This window comes from Lichenostomus cassidix, chromosome 29, assembly GCF_008360975.1.
Source record: "Lichenostomus cassidix isolate B80296 chromosome 29, HeHo_3.0, whole genome shotgun sequence".
NCBI classification, from domain to species: domain Eukaryota; kingdom Metazoa; phylum Chordata; class Aves; order Passeriformes; family Meliphagidae; genus Lichenostomus; species Lichenostomus cassidix.
In genome coordinates, this window is record NC_139509.1 from 2,265,442 (window position 1) to 2,282,519 (window position 17,078).

At 62.5% G+C, this 17,078-nt stretch overlaps 2 protein-coding genes and 1 long non-coding RNA gene across 6 annotated transcripts; 1 reads left to right on the forward strand and 2 right to left on the reverse strand.

Annotated features, from left to right (window-relative positions):
- Positions 1-947: 947 nt before the first annotated feature.
- CNPY2 (canopy FGF signaling regulator 2) lies at positions 948-4,480 on the reverse strand. 2 transcript variants are annotated; one of them, XM_085041053.1, is made up of 6 exons: positions 4,374-4,480; positions 3,603-3,761; positions 2,922-3,037; positions 2,651-2,848; positions 2,451-2,547; positions 948-1,324 (listed from the first exon to the last, which is right to left on the reverse strand). In XM_085041053.1, the coding sequence occupies exons 2-6, from the start codon at positions 3,739-3,741 to the stop codon at positions 1,281-1,283; spliced, it is 594 nt and encodes a 197-aa protein (XP_084897179.1). In that variant the 5' UTR covers positions 3,742-3,761; positions 4,374-4,480; the 3' UTR covers positions 948-1,280. The 2 variants fall into 2 exon arrangements, with proteins under 2 accessions (XP_084897179.1, XP_084897178.1); XM_085041052.1 differs by lacking the exon at positions 4,374-4,480 and having other exon boundaries at positions 3,603-4,001.
- A 546-nt stretch (positions 4,481-5,026) lies between these two features.
- Positions 5,027-10,362, forward strand: LOC146425871 (uncharacterized). 2 transcript variants are annotated; one of them, XR_014846333.1, is made up of 3 exons: positions 5,027-5,306; positions 5,395-9,437; positions 9,671-10,362. It is a non-coding gene; the product is annotated as an uncharacterized LOC146425871 (long non-coding RNA). The 2 variants fall into 2 exon arrangements; XR_014846332.1 differs by lacking the exon at positions 5,027-5,306 and having other exon boundaries at positions 6,064-6,203; positions 6,369-9,437.
- On the reverse strand, positions 5,562-16,241 carry PAN2 (poly(A) specific ribonuclease subunit PAN2). 2 transcript variants are annotated; one of them, XM_085040932.1, is made up of 25 exons: positions 15,969-16,241; positions 14,948-15,117; positions 14,735-14,855; positions 14,580-14,657; positions 14,220-14,487; positions 13,073-13,415; positions 12,514-12,610; positions 11,895-12,014; positions 11,662-11,781; positions 11,461-11,589; positions 11,134-11,333; positions 10,648-10,787; positions 10,273-10,379; positions 9,834-9,932; positions 9,338-9,414; positions 8,699-8,840; positions 8,380-8,517; positions 7,707-7,766; positions 7,540-7,630; positions 7,303-7,460; positions 7,082-7,225; positions 6,336-6,515; positions 6,143-6,236; positions 5,871-6,068; positions 5,562-5,792 (listed from the first exon to the last, which is right to left on the reverse strand). In XM_085040932.1, the coding sequence occupies exons 1-25, from the start codon at positions 16,239-16,241 to the stop codon at positions 5,758-5,760; spliced, it is 3,582 nt and encodes a 1,193-aa protein (XP_084897058.1). In that variant the 3' UTR covers positions 5,562-5,757. The 2 variants fall into 2 exon arrangements, with proteins under 2 accessions (XP_084897058.1, XP_084897057.1); XM_085040931.1 differs by having other exon boundaries at positions 10,648-10,790.
- Positions 16,242-17,078: the final 837 nt, after the last annotated feature.

Genomic DNA, 17,078 nt, shown 5'->3' on the forward strand with positions numbered 1-17,078 from the left:
GCCCCGCTCGGGGCAGAGCCGCTCGCCATTGGCCGAGCGGCGCGCCGCGGGGCGGGGCCACGCTAATGAAGCGGCGGGGGGCGCGAGCTATAGGTGGCCTCTGCATTCGCCTGATCAGGACCAGGGGTGGGGTGAGGGGGTGCCCGCCCCGTGTCGTGACGTCACCGGCCGCAGTGCGTGACGTCACGGCCCCGTGCCATCCCCGCGGTCGCGTCGGGGTTTCGGTGGGGCTCGGCTGCGGTGGGGGGGCAGCCCCGTGACGTCACCAGGCGCTCGGCAGTGTGGTATGAAGTCACCGGGGCCCATGACGTCATCTTCCATGTGGCCATAGTGGTTTAAGACTATACACTGTGGCATGACCCTTGCTCGGAGGTGACGTCAGGGGGTGGCGTGTAACTGTCCCCGCTGAGCCCAGGGCATTGTCCTGCTGGCCCGGTGCAATGGGTGACACAAGGTGACACGGGGTGGCCGGTGCCAACAGAGGGGCAGAACCCACACGCTGCCCCTGCACTGTGGCCAGGTGACATGGTGTGACACAGGATGACCAGACACAGCAGAGAGGCCAGAACCCTCACAGAGCCTTCTCAGTGGTGGGGTGGGATGACACCGGGTGACACAGCTGAGGGCAAGAACTCCCACAAAGGGGTGACATGAGGTGACACAGCGTGACATGGAGTGACCAGCAGCAGCCAAGGAGGCAGGACCCCCAGTGTGCCCCCACAATGGCGGGGTGGGGTGACACGTGGCAATATGGGGTGACCAAGGGGTTGAACCCCCATGGTGCCCCTGCAGTGGCAAGGCTGGGTGACACAGGGTGACACAGAACCACAGGCTGACCGGTGTCCCTGCCCCACGAGGGGTGCACACTGCCCTCCAGGGAGCTCAAGCCACCAGGGACACGTGGGGACACTGTTGTCCCCCACCCCACACACACACCACACCAGAGCTGTCCTTGGGTGGGCCCACGGCCCCTTTATTGCCTGCAGCAGGGAGGAGGTCCCCAAACCCCCCACCCCGGGGGGGCCAAACCCCAATGTCCCCCCTGCACCCCCCGGCAGCGGGGCAGGAATGTCCCTGAAATGTCCCGGCAGGAGCGAGGATGTGTCCCCAGCCCCGTGGCCGTCCCGCTGCCCCCGGACGGGGAATAAATAGGACGGGAGCTCCGGACAGGGCGAGGCAGCAGCTCCGGAGCCATGGAGTTCCCGGTAGGTCTGTCTGTCCCGGGGACATCCCGGTGGGTCCTGGCGCTGTCCCTGTCCCTGTCCCTGTTCCGGAGGCAGTCACAGCTCGTCGTGAGGGATGTGGAGCGCGTGGTCACACAGGTCTGTGGGGACACAGGGGACCCTCAGGATGTGGTGGAGCCCCATGGAATTCTTGGGACATGCTGGAGCCCCATGGGACTCCCAGGACATGGCAGACCCTCCACGGTGGAGCCCCGTGGGACCCTCAGGATGCACCAGACCCCCAGCACACAGCAGCCTTGTGTGAGCCCCATGGGACCCTCTGGACATGTCACAGCCCTGTGGGACCCTCCATGGTGCCCTGTCCCCTCCTACCCTGGCGCCAGGACTGGTCCCCACTGTGACCTGAGCCAGGGCCAGCAGCGCTTCCCGGCTTTGTCCTGTGGTCAGTGACAAATTGGACAAATTGGCTCTGTTTGGACAGAGCCACCAGCCTGGCCTCTCCCTTCTCCAGGAGGAGGGAGCCACAGGAGCATCCAGCGAGACCCCCAGGATCCCCTGGGAAGGAGCATTTCCCTGTGCCAGGTACAAAGGGATTTGCCCTGGTGCCATCCAGGACCCTGTCCAGGACTGAAGTGGGCCAAAGGTCACATCATACCCTGACCGGGCTGTTTGCGAGCTGGAAATAGCCCCAGAACAGGGACAGGGCCATTGGATGTGCCAGGAGAGGCCACAGAGTCAGCACAGCAGCTGCCCTGGCTCGGCCCCAGCATCCAAAAAACAAACCTCCAGTGCCAGCAGGAGCCAGGCACTGGGCTGTGATGGGGTGCTGGGATTTTGGGAGAATTTGCAGCTCCTCCCTGCTTTGGGGGGGCAGAAAATCCCATCCCAGCACCAACGGAGCAGCCACGACTCCTGGAACAGCAGGAGAAACTCCCTGGTACTGCAGGAAAGATCCCCAGGGACAGACCATGCCCTGGGTCAGTATCTCCTCCCATCCCAGCACTGACAGGGCAGGAGAGACCCCTGGAGCAGCAGGAGAAACCCCCTGGGATGCCAGGAAAGATCCCCAGGGACAGCCCCTGCTCCAGGCCAGCACCTCCTCCCATCCCAGCACCAACAGAGCAGCTTCAGCCTCTGAATAGGAGGACAGGGATAGGAGAGACCCCAGGGCCAACCCCTGCTCTGGGCTGGCATCTCATTCCAGCACCAAGGGAGCCGCTGTGACCCCAGGAGGAGCAGCAGAGCCCCCCAGGCCCCCCAGCTCACCCGTCCTTTTGCTGCAGAGCCGGTCCTTGACGTTTTCAGCCTCGTGGGAAAGAAACTCGATGAGCTCATCCTCGTATTCCTCAGCGATGCTCTCGCACTGCAACGGGACACCAGGAGAGGTGACACCGGTGACACCGACAGCCCCCCGAGCCCCTCACCCACCCACACCCCCCCCCAGGAGCTCCCATCCCCACACGCACCGCAAACTTCAGGCTGGAAGTCACATCTCCATCAAATTTGACCCCGGAAAGGTCCATCTTGGTCCCGTCGTGGGAGATGACTCGGACGTAGCTCTTGCGGTGTGTGGATGGATCCACCTTCTCCCCGTATTCCTTCATTTTCTCACACACCCGCTCCAGCAGCTCCGTCAGGTGTGCCTCTGAGCGTGCATACGGCACCTGCGGCCCCGGGGAGGGTCAGCAGGGTCCCCTGGAGGGGGACACGGAGTGGGGACACCGGGAGAGGCCTCACCTCCACCACCGACTGGCTGCCGTCGGGGTTGATCCGGAACGAGCCCATCTGGATGGTTTTTCTGGGATCCACCTGGGCAATCTCCCACTCCAGCTCGTCCACCAGTGCTCGGCAGGCTGCGGGGGATATGGTGACACTGGGGACAGAGTGTCACTGGGGACATGGCATGGACACTGGGGACCCAGAGCTGCTGGCAGGGACTGGTGTGACTGGGGCAGACTGGGATGGTGGGTGTGCAGGGAAGGGTTTGTGAGGAGGGGTCCCCATGGCCTGGAGACCCTCAGCCTGTCCCTAAGTCCTGTGCCACCACTCATCCTGTCCCCCTCTGTCCCACCTTGTCCCCAACGCTCTGCTATCCCTGTTTTCCCCTTTCCCACCCTGTCTCGTCCCTGCTGTCCCCATCCTGTTTCCCCCATCCCACCGTGTCCTGTCCTGCCCTATCCCCTCTATGCCAGCATGTCTCCCCATGTCCTGTCCTGTCTTACCCTGTCCCTTCTGTCCCATCCTATTCCCCATGTCCCTGACCCACCTGGTCCCCTTGTTCCACCCTGTCACCCCCATCGTCCCACCTGTCCGCCCTGTTCTCTCTGTCCTATCACGTTTCCCCTGTCCCACCTGACTCGCCCGGTCCTCCTGTCCCCGCCCTGTCCCCCTGTCCCCGTGTGTCCCTCTGTCCGGCACCTCCGCAGTGCAGATCCTGGCTCCGGCGGGCTCCGGCCGTGGGCAGCAGCGATGCCAGGGCCAGGGCCAGGCCGAGCAGGGCCGGGATGTGACCCCTCATCCTCAGGACTCCGCAGATTCCCGGGATCCAGCCCCGCATCCTCAGGGCTCCTCTGTCACCTGCGGGCACGGGCAGCTCCAGCGCTGGTGGCTCCGCTGTCCCCACCTCGTCCCACCCAAGAGCCATCCCTGGCTGGTCCGTCCGACCCCCGGGACCCCCGTTCCCTGCAGAGCCTGGCTCTCCTTAGGGCTTCATCCATGGCGTTCCCCTTCCCCGTCCCTTCTGAGTCCCGTTAGTGCCCCTGGACACCATAGGGTGGTCTCCCCTATAGGGCAGAGCCCAGAGCCCCTACAGAGCCCCTACAGAGCCCCTACAGAGCCCCATCTCCATAGGGCAGAGCCCCATCTCCATAGGGCAGAGCCCAGAGCCCCTGCAGAGATTTCTCCACTACAGAGCAGAGTCCAGAACTCCTACAGAATCTCCTCCCATATAGACCAGAGCCGGAGCCCCTATAGATCTCCTTCCCCACAGAGCAGAGCTCACATTCCCCCACACAGCTCACTCCCCTCCGGGATCCTCCCCACAGCCCCCTCCGGAGCCCCTTCGCCTCCAGGGCCGAGCCCAGCGCCTCCCGAGCCCCAAGCCCCGGGCTCAGCCCTGCCCCGCCGTTCCACGCCCCCCAGCCCGAGCCGCAGGCCCGGCCGAGCCCCCCCGTCCTGCGCCCCTCGTACCGGCCGCTCTCCCGTCCCGCTCCCACCGCCCCCCACACCGACCGGCCGCCCCGGGACTGCCCGCGGCGCCGCCGGTCCCGGCGCGCCCCCGGCCCGCCCCACAGCGGGGAAGGCCGCACAAGAGCGGGCGACGGCCGAGCCGGGCCGGGCGGGAGAGCCGGTCGGACCGGTCAGACCAGCCGGGGTGGCTCCTCGGCCCGCGGCGGGGCTGTCCCGCGAGCAGGCGGCGCCGCGGGCAGCCCGGGGCGGGCGCCGAGGGCCCCGCGGCTGCCAGGGCCCGGCCGCGTGGCGCTCGGCCCTCGGGGGCGGGGCGTATAGTGACTCCGCCCACTTGATCTGCATGGCCACGCCCCCGTCCCGATTCAGCCGCGTGCCGGTGCGATGCCGGTCTGAGCCCCGGTCCGGGTCTGTCCCGCCGTGTCCCGGTCTGAGCCCCGGTCCGGGTCTGTCCCGCCGTGCCCGGTCTGAGCCCCGGTCCGGGTCTGTCCCGCCGTGTCCGTCTGACCGGTCGGGGTTGGTGGGTTGCCCGGTCGGGTCTGTCCGCCGTGGGTCTGAGCCCGGGTGGTGGGTCTGGGTCTGTCCGTGCCGGTCTGAGCCCCGGTCTGTCCCGCCGTGCCCGGTCTGAGCCCCGGTCTGTCCCGCCGTGTCCTGGTCCGGGTCTGTCCCGCCGTGCCCCCGGTCTACGCCCGGGTTCGGGTCCGTCCTGCCGTGCCCCCGGTGCTGATCCCGGTCCGAGCCCGGTCCCTGTAATTTCTGCCGTGTCCCCGTGTCCCAAAACCCAGCCCTGATCACGGTCGTTCCTGCCGTGTCCCCGGTCTCGGCACCGCCGTATCCCCGATCCCAGCCCCAGTCTGGTTCCTCTGCACCGTGTCCCCGGTGCCAGCCCCGGTCCCGGTCATTCCTGCCGTGTCCCCGGTGCCAGCCCCGGTCCCGGTCATCCCTGCCGTGTCCCGGTGCCAGCCCCGGTCCTTGCTGTGTGCCTGCTCCGGGACCTTCCTGCCTTGCCCCGGTCCCGGTCCAGCTCCTCCGTGCCATGTTACCGGCCCCAGCCCCGATCCTTTCTGCCGTTCCCCAGTCCCAGCACTGCCTGGGGACACACGGGGACACCAGTCGCGGTCTGAGCCCGGCTCCTTCCCGCCCTGCCCCGGTGCCGGTCCCGCCCCCCGGAGCCAAGGAGGACACGGCCGCTCGGGGGTCCGAGGCTGCTTTATGAGGACGCCCGGGCCGGCGGGCGAGCGGAAGGGGGAAGGGCAGTGCTTCCCGGTACCGGCACGGAAAGAGCCCCGGGGCGGGGGTCGGGCGGGTCGGTCAGCCCCGTCCCCGCTGCTGGTTCCAGTTCCACGCGTGTCCACCTCTCCCGGCGCTGCTCCTGGCGGGGCTCCGGTCACAGGGCCAGCACGGGGGGGAACACAGCCCCGTCTGCGGTGACACAGCCGGTGAGAGGGGACGCGGCAGGGGACAGGGGACAGGGCGGAGGGGGCGGCGGTGACATCTTACGCTTGGGGCTGCTCTGGCTGTCGGGCTCGGGCACCTTCCAGTCCAGTTTGCGGCCCTTCTCGTAGAGCCCCTTGAGAACCTTCCGGAACTCCTCGGGCTCGGAGCCCTGCGGGCTCAGCTCCAGGTACTTGCGGTAAAGCTGCAGCGCTGTCCGTGCGTCCTCGATGCTGTCGTGGGTCTCCCCCTGGATCTTCAGGTCTGCGGGGACATCCTCACTCAGCGTGGGGACCAATTTCCCACCCATTCCCGGATCCAAGAGTTCGGCTACTGACCCAGGAAGTACCAGGCGAGGAAGCGCAGGGAGATCATCCTCTTCCTCGGGATGTGGAAAAGGTACACCGTGTCGATCACCTGGTCCTTGGGCACCTGGGGAGGGGAGAGGGTCCTGCTGGAGGGACAGGAGGGGACACCCAGCCCAGTCCCAGCCGGGACCCCCGTGGGCAGGGAGGGGGCTCAGGCTGTCACCATCAGGTTGATGACACGGAAGTCCTTCTGCAGCCCGTGGCCCACGAACTTGACGCCCACGTCGATGAGGAAACGCAGCTTCAGGTAGGTGGATTTGAGGGTGGTCAGGTGCTTCGAGGAGATCTTGGCATCCAGGTCTCCTGGCTTGATCCCGGAGTACTGGGTCAGGTAATCCACCACCTGTGGAGAGCAGGGCACCTAGAGGGGGCTGGAAGGGCCCAGGGGCTCTGCCCCCTCCCCAGTTTCCCTGCCAGCACCCCGGGGAGGAGGCTGGTGTTGCAGGATAACAGCCTCAGGTGACCATGGAGCACAGAGGTGTCCAGGTGAGGACACAGGAGTCCAGGTGAGGTCACCACAGAGGACACAGGAGTCCACAGGGAGCACCCAGGTGTCCATGGTCAGCACTCAGGTGGCCCACGGGGAGCACCTGGGTGTCTGAGTGAGGTCACCATGGAGAACACAGGAGTCCAGGTGCAGTCACCACAGGGACACAGGTGTCCAGGTGAAGTCACCGCAGGTGACACAGGAGTCCATGGAGAGCACCTAGCTGTCCATGGGGAGCACCCAAGTGTCCAGATAAGGTCACCACAGAGGACAGAGGAATCCATGGGGAACACCCAGGTGTCCAGGTGAGGTCACCATGGAGAACACAGCTGCCCAGGTGAGGTGACCATCACCAGTAGAGCAGGTCCACGTCCTCCCTGGAGGTCTTGGGAGCTGAGTGAGGCCAGGTGAGCACCCCATACCTGCTCCTGGGTGGAGATGTAGTCATCAATGAAGGGCACCCCCTCGTTGGGACCCTGTCCACGCACACAGGTGATCCTGGCCACCGACATCTGGCTGGGCTTGATGGTGGACTTGGTGCCATCACTGCGCAGCTCAGCCTCCTCCTGTGACCAGGAACCAATGACGTGGTGACCAACAACCCCAGAGGGGCTGTCCCCGTGCCCCAGCCCCCTGTCCCCACCTCGTTCAGCGTGACAAACTCCGCGTCCAGCCCCACCAGGTCTCCCGCCTGGGGCATCTCGCTCAGCATGAGGGGGATGAAGGTGGCGTGGCACTTGCGCTGCTTGCGGGCCAGTGAGGCTTCAGCCAGCAGGACACTGGCCTCGATGGGGTTCTTGACTGCGCAGGGAAAGGGGAAGGAGCTCAGCGGTGGCCTGGTGGTGTCAGCCCTGCCGCGACTTCCACGCCAGGCACTCACTGACGAGGTTGTACTTGGCGTTGAGGTTCCTCCGGGCGTAGTAGAGGATGGCTGGCACCTTCCAGCTCATGTCAAACTGCACAGCCTCGCACTGCAGGGGAGGGGGGACGGTCAGGGGTGGCCTGGGTGGCTCCACGGGGTGGCCACGGGGTGACCTCGGTGCTCACCTTGTCCACGGGCTCGATGAGGAAGTCGTTGAAGAGGTACCACTGCTGGTGTGTGACTCCCTGGGGAAAAAGGCACGGCTTTAGGGGCCCCCCCAGGCGAGAGCAGTGACTCCTCTGCCCGGCTACCAGGGAAAGGAGGGTGTGACTATGCCATGTGGGAACCCCCGCCCTTCCTGGGACACCGTGGGGAAATCCCTGCTGCCCTGGGTGGTGACAGAGGACGTGAAAGGATTGGGCTGGACAGGCTCCGGGCTCTGCCCAACTCCCGACCAAAACTCCAGGGAGATGCAAGAGATAAGAGACAGGGATGGAGCCTTGACACACTCTGGGAACTCCTGGCTTGGGCATCTCCAGCAGACAGCAGGACTGCCCAGACCAGCCCTTTCCTCGGGAAGGGAGATGACGTCCCTGCCCTTACCTGGAAGTACAAGGACGAGCTGGCACCGTGCCCGTGGCCAGGAGGAACCAGCCTGAGTGGGTGTGTGAAGAGGCTTTCTTCAGCCCTTCCCTCCCCATGAGGGGCCCCAGCAGCTTTTGGCTGTTTGGGGCTGCCTGGCACGTTCAGCCAAACACCCAACACCACACTGAGAGAGCCAGGAACAGGGCTGGGAATGACAGATCCCATGGGCAAACCCTCGGGAAGGGGCAGGGTGGGGGTCCTGCAGGGTCTCACCTCCTTCCTCTGGTGGTAGGTCTCTCCCACCTTGATGTGCCCCACCAGGCTGCCCCCAGTTCGGGAATCCAGGATGTGCACCACGGTGGCCATGAGGTCGTAGATGTACACAGACTCAGGGTCATCTGTCGGGCTCAGCTGCGGGAGGAATTAGGAATGTTTCCACCAGCCCTGAGGTTCCTGTGCTCCTCTGAGGTATCTCCAAGAGATCCTCATCATCTCCTCATCATCTCTCAGCAGAAAGTGGTTCTGGTCCAGCTCTGCTCCCACAGCCCCACGTGCTGCTGTCACTTCACCCACGCTGATTCTGTCACTTCACCTCATCGGTCTCGCTCCAGTTGCTCACGTCGAGCTCTTTGCTCTTGGTCAACCTCATCTTGATGGCGTGAGGGATCCAAATGTTCTTCAGTTCCTCCACAGAAGGATATGAATGCCCCGTGTCGGGGTTCCCCAGATCCTTCCTGCACAGGGAATCATGGAAAGCTGAGTTGGAGGGAGATGTCATCCAGGCCAGGATTCCCACCCACCCAGATCAGCCCTAAAATTTCTGTGGGAAATGCCTGGAGCATCAGAGAGGTGCTCAGCCAATGTGGTTTTGGGGCTTTTGTCAGTCAGAAAAGGGGCTCGAGGTGGGTGGCAAAGGTGCTGAAGGGGATGTGGTGCAGCCTCAGACAGGCAGGGCATCAAATTAACATAATTAGATGAGAAATAGCCCAGAGAATCACCCAGGAGGTGTCACTGCTCAGAGCCACCACCCCAGGAACAGAATCCCAGAATCCTTGAGGTTGGAAAAACTTCCCAAGACCATGAAGTCCAACCTGTGACTGATCCCCACCTTGTCACCCAGAGCACTGAGTGCCACCTTCAGTCATTCCTTGATGTCTCCACCCCCTCCCTGGGCATGTCCAAAGCCTGACCACCCTTTCTGTGCAGAAATCCCTCCAGAATGGTCACTTACCACTCTCCAAGAGAGATCTCCTTCCCCTTGGTGATGTCAAAACCTCCTCTCTTCATCATGGCTTTCTGAAAGGAATACTGGCAACGAAACACAGGCAAGCGTCAGCACAGGGTGGCCCTGGGGACACAAGGGTGACAGCCAGGCCAGGAGCAGGGAAGAGACTGGGATATTAAAAAAAAAAAGGAAAAAGCAAGGGAAATGCAAGGTCCCGCTGTGGGGAGCTGGCACTGCCTTGGTGCTCCCAGGGGCTGGGGGAGTGACAGAGTGACTCCTGCAGTCCCTTCAGCTCTGCCACGACAGGAGATCTCGTCTTTTCCGACTCCAAAGGCACAGACCATGCCACAGGCACGGCCGAATAGCACCAGGTCCTCTGCAGAGCACGGCTCAGGTGGAGGGAGAGAGGCCAGAGACAGCGAGACCAGAGTGAAAACCTCCGCAGCGCCGGGCACCGCAACCCCCGCGTGCCGGGAGAACCGCCCCGGAGTGTCTCCCCCACCTCAGCCTGTGTCTTCCAGAAATCTGCCTCCTTGGAGCTGTTCACCTCACAGTTAATGACCAGCACGTCTGGCAGGCAGCGGATGTTCCGGGTCTGCACCTGCATGGAGAGAGGGATGTGGAAATTGGAGCCATGGAGAGGCTCTCAGAGGGATTTGGGACTTGGCCTTGGCTTGCAGCGCTTCCTCCCCTGCTTGGATGCATTCCTGGGGAAACTTCCAGCTCAACAGGCTGCTCCATCAGCTCCTGGGGGGTTTCTCCCTACTGAATCCTGTGAGAGGAATTAATACAGCCCAGGAAATACCCCACGGCTGCCAGCCGGGCCAGGAACCGAATCTCTGGCATCAACTCAGGAGGTTCCCCAGTGACTAAGGGAGAAACTGCCCCCCTCACGCCCATGTCACACAGCCCCTCGTGCCTGTCCCCAATCCCAGGCTCACCGTGGGCTGGTATTTCTCACAATTCTCACACCAGGCTTGCGTGTTCTGCTCCAAGCAGATGCTGCGCTTTAAAATTTGGGCAAACTCGTAGTCCTTGGCTGGTTTCTCTGCGGGGAGAAAGCAGAATAACGTCACCTCCCCAACACACAAACCTTGAACAGCTCAGCTCAGCCAAACCTCTGGGGTTTTCCTCACAACCACCAGCCAGAAGGTCAAGCCCCAAATGTGTCTTTCTGCAACCAAAAGCTCGGCTGGGTTGGAAAGCCACCGCTAGAGATGAGGTGCACCCTGCACCCTGGCTGCACGTGTGTTTTAGCTGGAAAAGTCAGGGATAACAAACCCCACCCCGTTACCAGTGCCAGGCCCTGCCATTACCGGTACTGTCAGGGTAGGACAGGGTGAAGAGCAGCGTGGAGGACACACGGACAGTCTCCTTCCCGCAGCGGCACATGCTGCAGTTCTCCATCTCACAGCTGAACAGCTGCCCAATGACAGAATCCCCCGAGGAGCCGAAGCTGCTGGAAAAACAGCACTGGGATCAGCAGGATCCCAGAGATTCCTACAGCTCTGGCTGTACAGGGGTAGATCCCAGATTCCAGCAGCTTTTGGGGAACAGCCATCTGAGCAGTCCTAAATTTCCAAGCCCTCTGGAAGCTCAGCTGGTGTCCTCTGTAAAGCCTCCACCCTCCAAACACCTTTTAGGGGGCCAGAGGCTCAGCACAGGCTTTAAACATGTGTTCCCATGGATCCCTCAGGGCAGGAGCAGCAAGAAAGCTTCCCGAGGGATGGGTGGGGTCTCTGGGAAGCAGTCCCCCTCCTGGCTGGGTCACTCCCTGTCCTGTCCCCACACCAGGGCCTCACCTGCTGCCAGCCCCACGGTAGGCCTGGGGTCCCTCCTGCTCCTGAGTTTCCTGGTGCAGCTGAGTTAGGATGAAACGGTTCCAGCTCTGAATCAGCCGTCCCAGGTTCACCTTCCCCGTGGCTTCGTCTGAATCTGCCAGGATCAGCCCCAACGCCGAAGCCTCCGGGATGGTGCGGAAAGCCCGCAAAAAGTTGCTTCCCTGAGGATGGGGCAAGAGCAATGCATCACCGAGGTCAAGTGACAGGAGTTTCCACGCTCAGCCCAGCACCACTCCCGTCCCTCTGCCATCCCTGTGACCCTCCCGGGCAGCCCAGCCCAGCACGGACCTGGCAGGGATCTCCTCGGGACAAGTCCAGCATGTGGAAGAGCAAGCCCAGCTCACAGCCCAGGCAGAATTCCTTCTGGCACAGGTGGTTCTGGACCAGGCAGCGGACTGGCTCCAGGAAATACAGCACCTGGCAGAGACCCAGCAGTCAGGGAGGGCCTGGGGGCTGCAGGGGTCTGGGTAGGACTGGGATTGCTCCCACCTGGATCATGCAGTTGCAGTAGGCATTGGGAATGTGAGGCTCCAGCCCCGCAAACAGCGTTTTGTTGTAATGCTTGAAGTCAAAATCCTCCAGCCCCAGCTTGGAGTATTTGATGGTGACCTGAGCAGAGATGTGAGAGGTTAAACAAACACCTCCCCACACCATGGGACCCCCAGAGGACCCCCAGTGCTCCCCATGGAGCGTTTTCCCCACCACGCCCCCAAGGCCACCACCTTCCTGTACTTCTTGGCCACCCTGTAGAGGTGTGGCTCCTCCTCACGCCCAATTGGGGACTCAGGGACTTGGCTGAAGTTGTCAAACTCGTTGTCCATCTCCTTTAACCGATAAGGAATCTGTGAAGGGGCAGAGAGAAGAGATGGGCAGCTGAAACCTGAGGAGGGAAGAAGCCCCGTGGACTAAAACAAACACCTCCTGGGCTTTCCTGCCTCCCTGAATGAGCAAAGGGATACACCAGAATGGAGTGGGGCCCTCCCTGGACCTGCACGAGGCCTCCACACCTTCCTGCTCGCAGGGATTTGTCACTCTGGGAAACCACGCGGCAGTGTTTTCCCAAGGGCAAGGGACGTGCCATGAACCTCCCAACCGGACAGCTCAGCCCTTCCCTGCCACAGAGCCAGGGAGGGATGGGACTGGGAAAAATCCATATTTTTTCCTGCTCAGGAGAAGCTGCCACCTCCAAACCATACACCTGCAACATCCCGTGGGAATTCCAGCTCTTGTCCTCATCCCGGAAACCTCAGGGATCTCTCAGCACAGAGAGAGCTCCACCCCTTCCTGGTCTGCAGAGTTCCACCCTCCCAAAATCCGCGCCTGACGATTTTGGGAGGGTACCTGGTTGCGGAGCTTGGTCCTGGGGTTTGGGGCGTAGCCGATGAATCCCACTTTCTTCATGGTGCGCAGAATCTCGGGATCTACCGGGGGGGCTCGCCTGGAAACACCCCCTGACTCAGAACAGCATCTCCCACCCACCCAAGGGCCCCCTGGGTGTGCTTAGAGGTCCACCCTGAGGGTGGTGGTCCCTCCTCAGCCCATCCCCAGGGTCATTTTCCATCTCAACAAGGGATGTGCCAGGGCAGCAGCGCTGAGCACAGGGGTGCTAGGGGCAGGAAGAGGGAAAATGGGATTTCACAGATGGGCAGAACAGAACAGAACAGAAAATGGGCAGAACAGAGCCAGGATCCCACTGAGATCTCCCCACCGGGATCTCCCCACTGGCAAAAGGGAGGTCTGACCATGTCCCACTATCCTCACACCTGCCCAGTCACACCTCCACTGTGGGCAACTCACCCTGCATTTCACAGGGCAGGTGAGGAGGAAGGAGAAGGACCCTGCCAGAACCAGCTCTCCCTTGCTTTCCCATGTTATTTTACCGGGAGAGGCTGGGAATTACCGCGGCGCCGGGGCGGAGTTGGCAGCAGGCCAGTCGGAGAGCAGCGTGTCACTGGTCAGCGGCACCGGGATCAGCGACAGCGGCACCAGGTCCTGGTTCCAATCCAGATGTGGCAGCGTGTCCACCATGCAGGGCAGGGCAAAGTCGGTCTCCCGGGAATAGGCATTGAAGGTCACCTCCGGGGAGTCGGCCCAGAGGTGGACGCAGCCCTCGGAGTCGCCGAAGGCCAAAGCCTGCTTGCTGGCCGACACGTCGAAGGTCATGATGAGAGGTCCCACGGTGTTCACGTGGAAGATGTCAGCGGGGTTGGCCAGCCCGGTGGGCTCGCAGAACTGGCACTGGCCTGGGGGGAAGGAAAAGTGGGATAATGTGGCACTGGGAGTGTGTGGGATCAGGATGTGGTGACGCAGTGGAGCTGGCTGGACAAGGGGCAGCAGTGCTCAGACAACTGTCATGGAATCAGCGAATGTCCTGAGTGGGAAGGGACCTAGTATGGTCAAAGTTCAACTCCTGGCCCAAAACATGGGCTCCACTGCAGTCCCAAAACCTGCCCAGTCCAAAAATCTCAACACCTGAGAGCATTGTGTAAAGACTCTCCACACTCCAGAATGATGGAATATCCTGAGCTGAAAGGAACCCACAAGGATCAAAGTTCAACTCCTGTCCTTGAACAGGACAACCCCAAAAGTTTCTCAAATCCCCTAATCCCAACACCTGAGAGCATTGTCCAAACACTCCCCGAACTCCAGAATTATGGAATATCCTGAGCTGAAAGGAACTCACAAGGATCAAAGCCCAACTCCTGTCCTCACACAGGACACTCCAAAATCCCACCCTTTCCCTGAGAGTGTTATCCAAACACTCCTGGAGCTCTGGCAGCCTTGGGGTCATGACCATTCCCTGGGGAGCCTGGGCAGTGCCCCACCACCCTCTGGAGGAAGAACCTTTTCCCAAGATCAATCCAAGCCCCTTCAGACACAGCTTCATTCCCTTGGCTCTTCTCCCTGCTCAGAGGTCAGAGCTGCCCCTCATGAGGAAGTTGTGAGGTGTCCCCTCAGCCCCCTCTGAATCCTCTGCAGGATCCAACCCCGAGCTTGGGGACACCAGGACTGTCCCCACCCCGTGGCCAGGCCGGAGCTCCCCGCACCTGTCTGGGAGATGATGGCCAGGCGGGAGGTGTAGGTGGGGATGAAGCGGAGGAAGAAGGGGTCGATGTGGACCTGCAGGGGGGTGGTGGCCCTCATCATGCGCAGGTCGTACACCTTGAGGAATCGGTCGCAGGCCAGGCCGTTCATACGGCTGGAGAAGCCACAGGTCACCAGCAGGTTCCCGTGGACATCAAAGTCGGACAAACTCCCAGAGTAGGCGTCAAACTCGTGCTCCACCACGAATGTGCGCAGGTCACGCAGGGAGACCTGCGAGGGGACATCCCATCCGTGTCCACCCAGCCTCTGGAGCTCGGGGAAGAGCCCCAATTTTGGGATATCCCTCCCAGCACAGGCCTTACCTTGCCCGAGGTGTGGCCGCAGAAGAAGAAGCGGTTGGATTGCCTCATGATGGTGATGCCAGGGACCTCCACGGTGTACTGGGAAGGAGAGCAGGGATGAGCAGGGAGGAATCCCAGAGCAAAGCTCCAGGGAGCAGCTCCCAACCCAGCCACACCTTCTGTGTCTCCTGGACGGTGTTGAGGTCGATCTCCAGGACGTGGTTCTGCAGCCCAGCCACCAGCAGGGTGTTGTTATCCGTCAGCAGGAGGCTGTGCATGTCCTCGGATTCATCCATGCTGGGGGATAGGAGGACACCCTCACGCTCCTGCCTGGCTTTGGGAGGGAGCAGGGAAGGCATGGAGAGGGCAGAGGGGTCAGCAGCACTCACAGGTAGTCGAAAATGATGAGGCCTCCCCGGGACATGTACTTGAGGTTGGTTTTGGTGAGGAAGAGGACGCCGTTCTCCAGGCTCTGGATCTGGCGGATGTCGTCGCTGCTGTTCACTTGGAAGGAGGAGTAGCGCTCCAGCGTCGGCCCGAAGAACGAGGTGGCGTGGCCCTAAGAGCAGAGGGGACAGGGATGTCACAACCCCATGTGCCGGTGGATGTGACACAGCTGAGTGTTGCTTTGTCCTCTGCCAGCTCCTGGCTTTTCCAGGTTATTCCTGGCCCTCCTGGGTGCTCCAAACCAGCTCAGACTTTTCCCCGGATGCAGACACCAGTAAGGAACCAAAAATTCCAACACAACCCCACAGCAGTGATGTGGGAAGCAGTGAGAGGTTTGTGTTCAGAGAATTTACATGAACAGATAAAGAGGGGATGGTTTTAAGCCAAATGAGGAGACTTAGATGGGATATTGAGATGAAATTCCTCCCTGTGAGGGTGGTGAGGCTCTGGAATGGATTTCCCAGAGAAGCTGTGGCTGTCTCATCCCTGCAAGTGTCCCAGGCCAGGTTGGATGTGGCTTGGAGCAACCTGGGAGAGTGGAAGGTGACCCTGCCATGGCAGGGCATGGAATGGGATGAGTGTGTGTCAGACTGGAGAAGGAAAGGCTCCAGGGAGACCTTGGAGCTCTTTTCCAGCCCTAAAGGGACTCCAAGAGAGCTGGAGAAGGACTCAGGACACAGGCAAGGAATGCCAGGACAAGGGGGAACAGCTTCACAGTGACACAAAGCGGGTTTAGGTGGGATTTTGGGAAGAAATTCCTCCCTCTGAGGGTGGCAAGGTGCTGGAATGGATTTCCCAGAGCATGTGGGAAGACCTTTCCCAAGGCCAGGCTGGATGGAGCAACCCGAGCTAGTGGGAGGTATCCCTGCCCACGGCAGGGTGGTGGAACTGGCCGAGCTTTCCTCTCCCTCCCAAACCACCCCATCCCACGATCCCATCAAACCCCACAACCTCCCCACCTACCCCGTGGTTCCCAACCCACAGCATCTCCTCGTGCAGGTCGAAGTGGGACACGGAGACAGGCACGCCGACCTCGGAGACAGCCGTGTGCAGCTCGCTGTACATCCCCTCCATCAGGTGCACCGACTCTGGCACCGGGATGCCCTCCAGGGACACCCCCTCGGGGTCCAGCTCCACCAGGCTGGGGTTCAGGTGGGGGTCCAGGACGGGGTCGAGTGCTGGGTGCAGGGGTGGTGCATACTCAGCCAGGGAGGGGTTGAGCCCTTCGAAATTCATGGTGAATCGCGGCCTTTGAGACGGAAAAGGAACTGAGGAGGCTGCTCTGGAACACCCGGAGTTCTTGGAATCGGTGACTGCGGGGATGGGAATGGCAGCTGGAATCTCCAGGGGGTGTGAGGTGCAGGGTTTGGCCGGGCCAGGGCCAGTCCCGTCCCCAGGATGTGCTCAGAGCCCTGTCACGGCCGGGAGCTGCTGGGGAAGGGGCGTGTGGTGGTCCCTGGGTATTGGCAGGGGTCCCTGGGCACCGGGCAATGTTCCCAGGGCACCGGGTAGCATCTGGGGGAACCGGGAAGCAGCCCAAGGGTGCCAGGCAGCCTCCCGGGGATACCGGGCAGTGGTCCCAGGGCACTGCGCAGCCTCCAGAGAGAGTGGGCAATGTCCCAAAGCACCGGGCAGTGCCCCAAGGCACCGGGCAATGGTCCCTGGGCACCGGGCAGTGCCCCAAGGCACCGGACAATGGTCCCTGGGCACCGGGCAGCAGTCCAGGGTACAGGGCATTGGTCCCAGAGTACCGGGCAGACCCTGCAGAACCGGGCAGCCTCCCGGGGAGCCGAGCCCCGCCGGTACCGGCCGCTCGGGGAGCCCGGGGCTCCGCCCGAGCTCCGCCCCGCCCCACCCCCGGGGCTCCGCGCCAGCTCCGCACCGCCGCCTTTATCTCCGCGGGCCGACACCGACCGCGCCGGCGGGATCGGTGCTATCGGCGGCCGCAGTGCCGGGCGGGGCCGGGCGGGGCACCGAAGGCCCTGTCCGAGCGGCCGCTCTCACCGAGCCCGAGGCCGCCACCCACAACCCGCCGCCCGCGCCGTTACCGAGCCGCCGCGGGCAGAGCCGCGC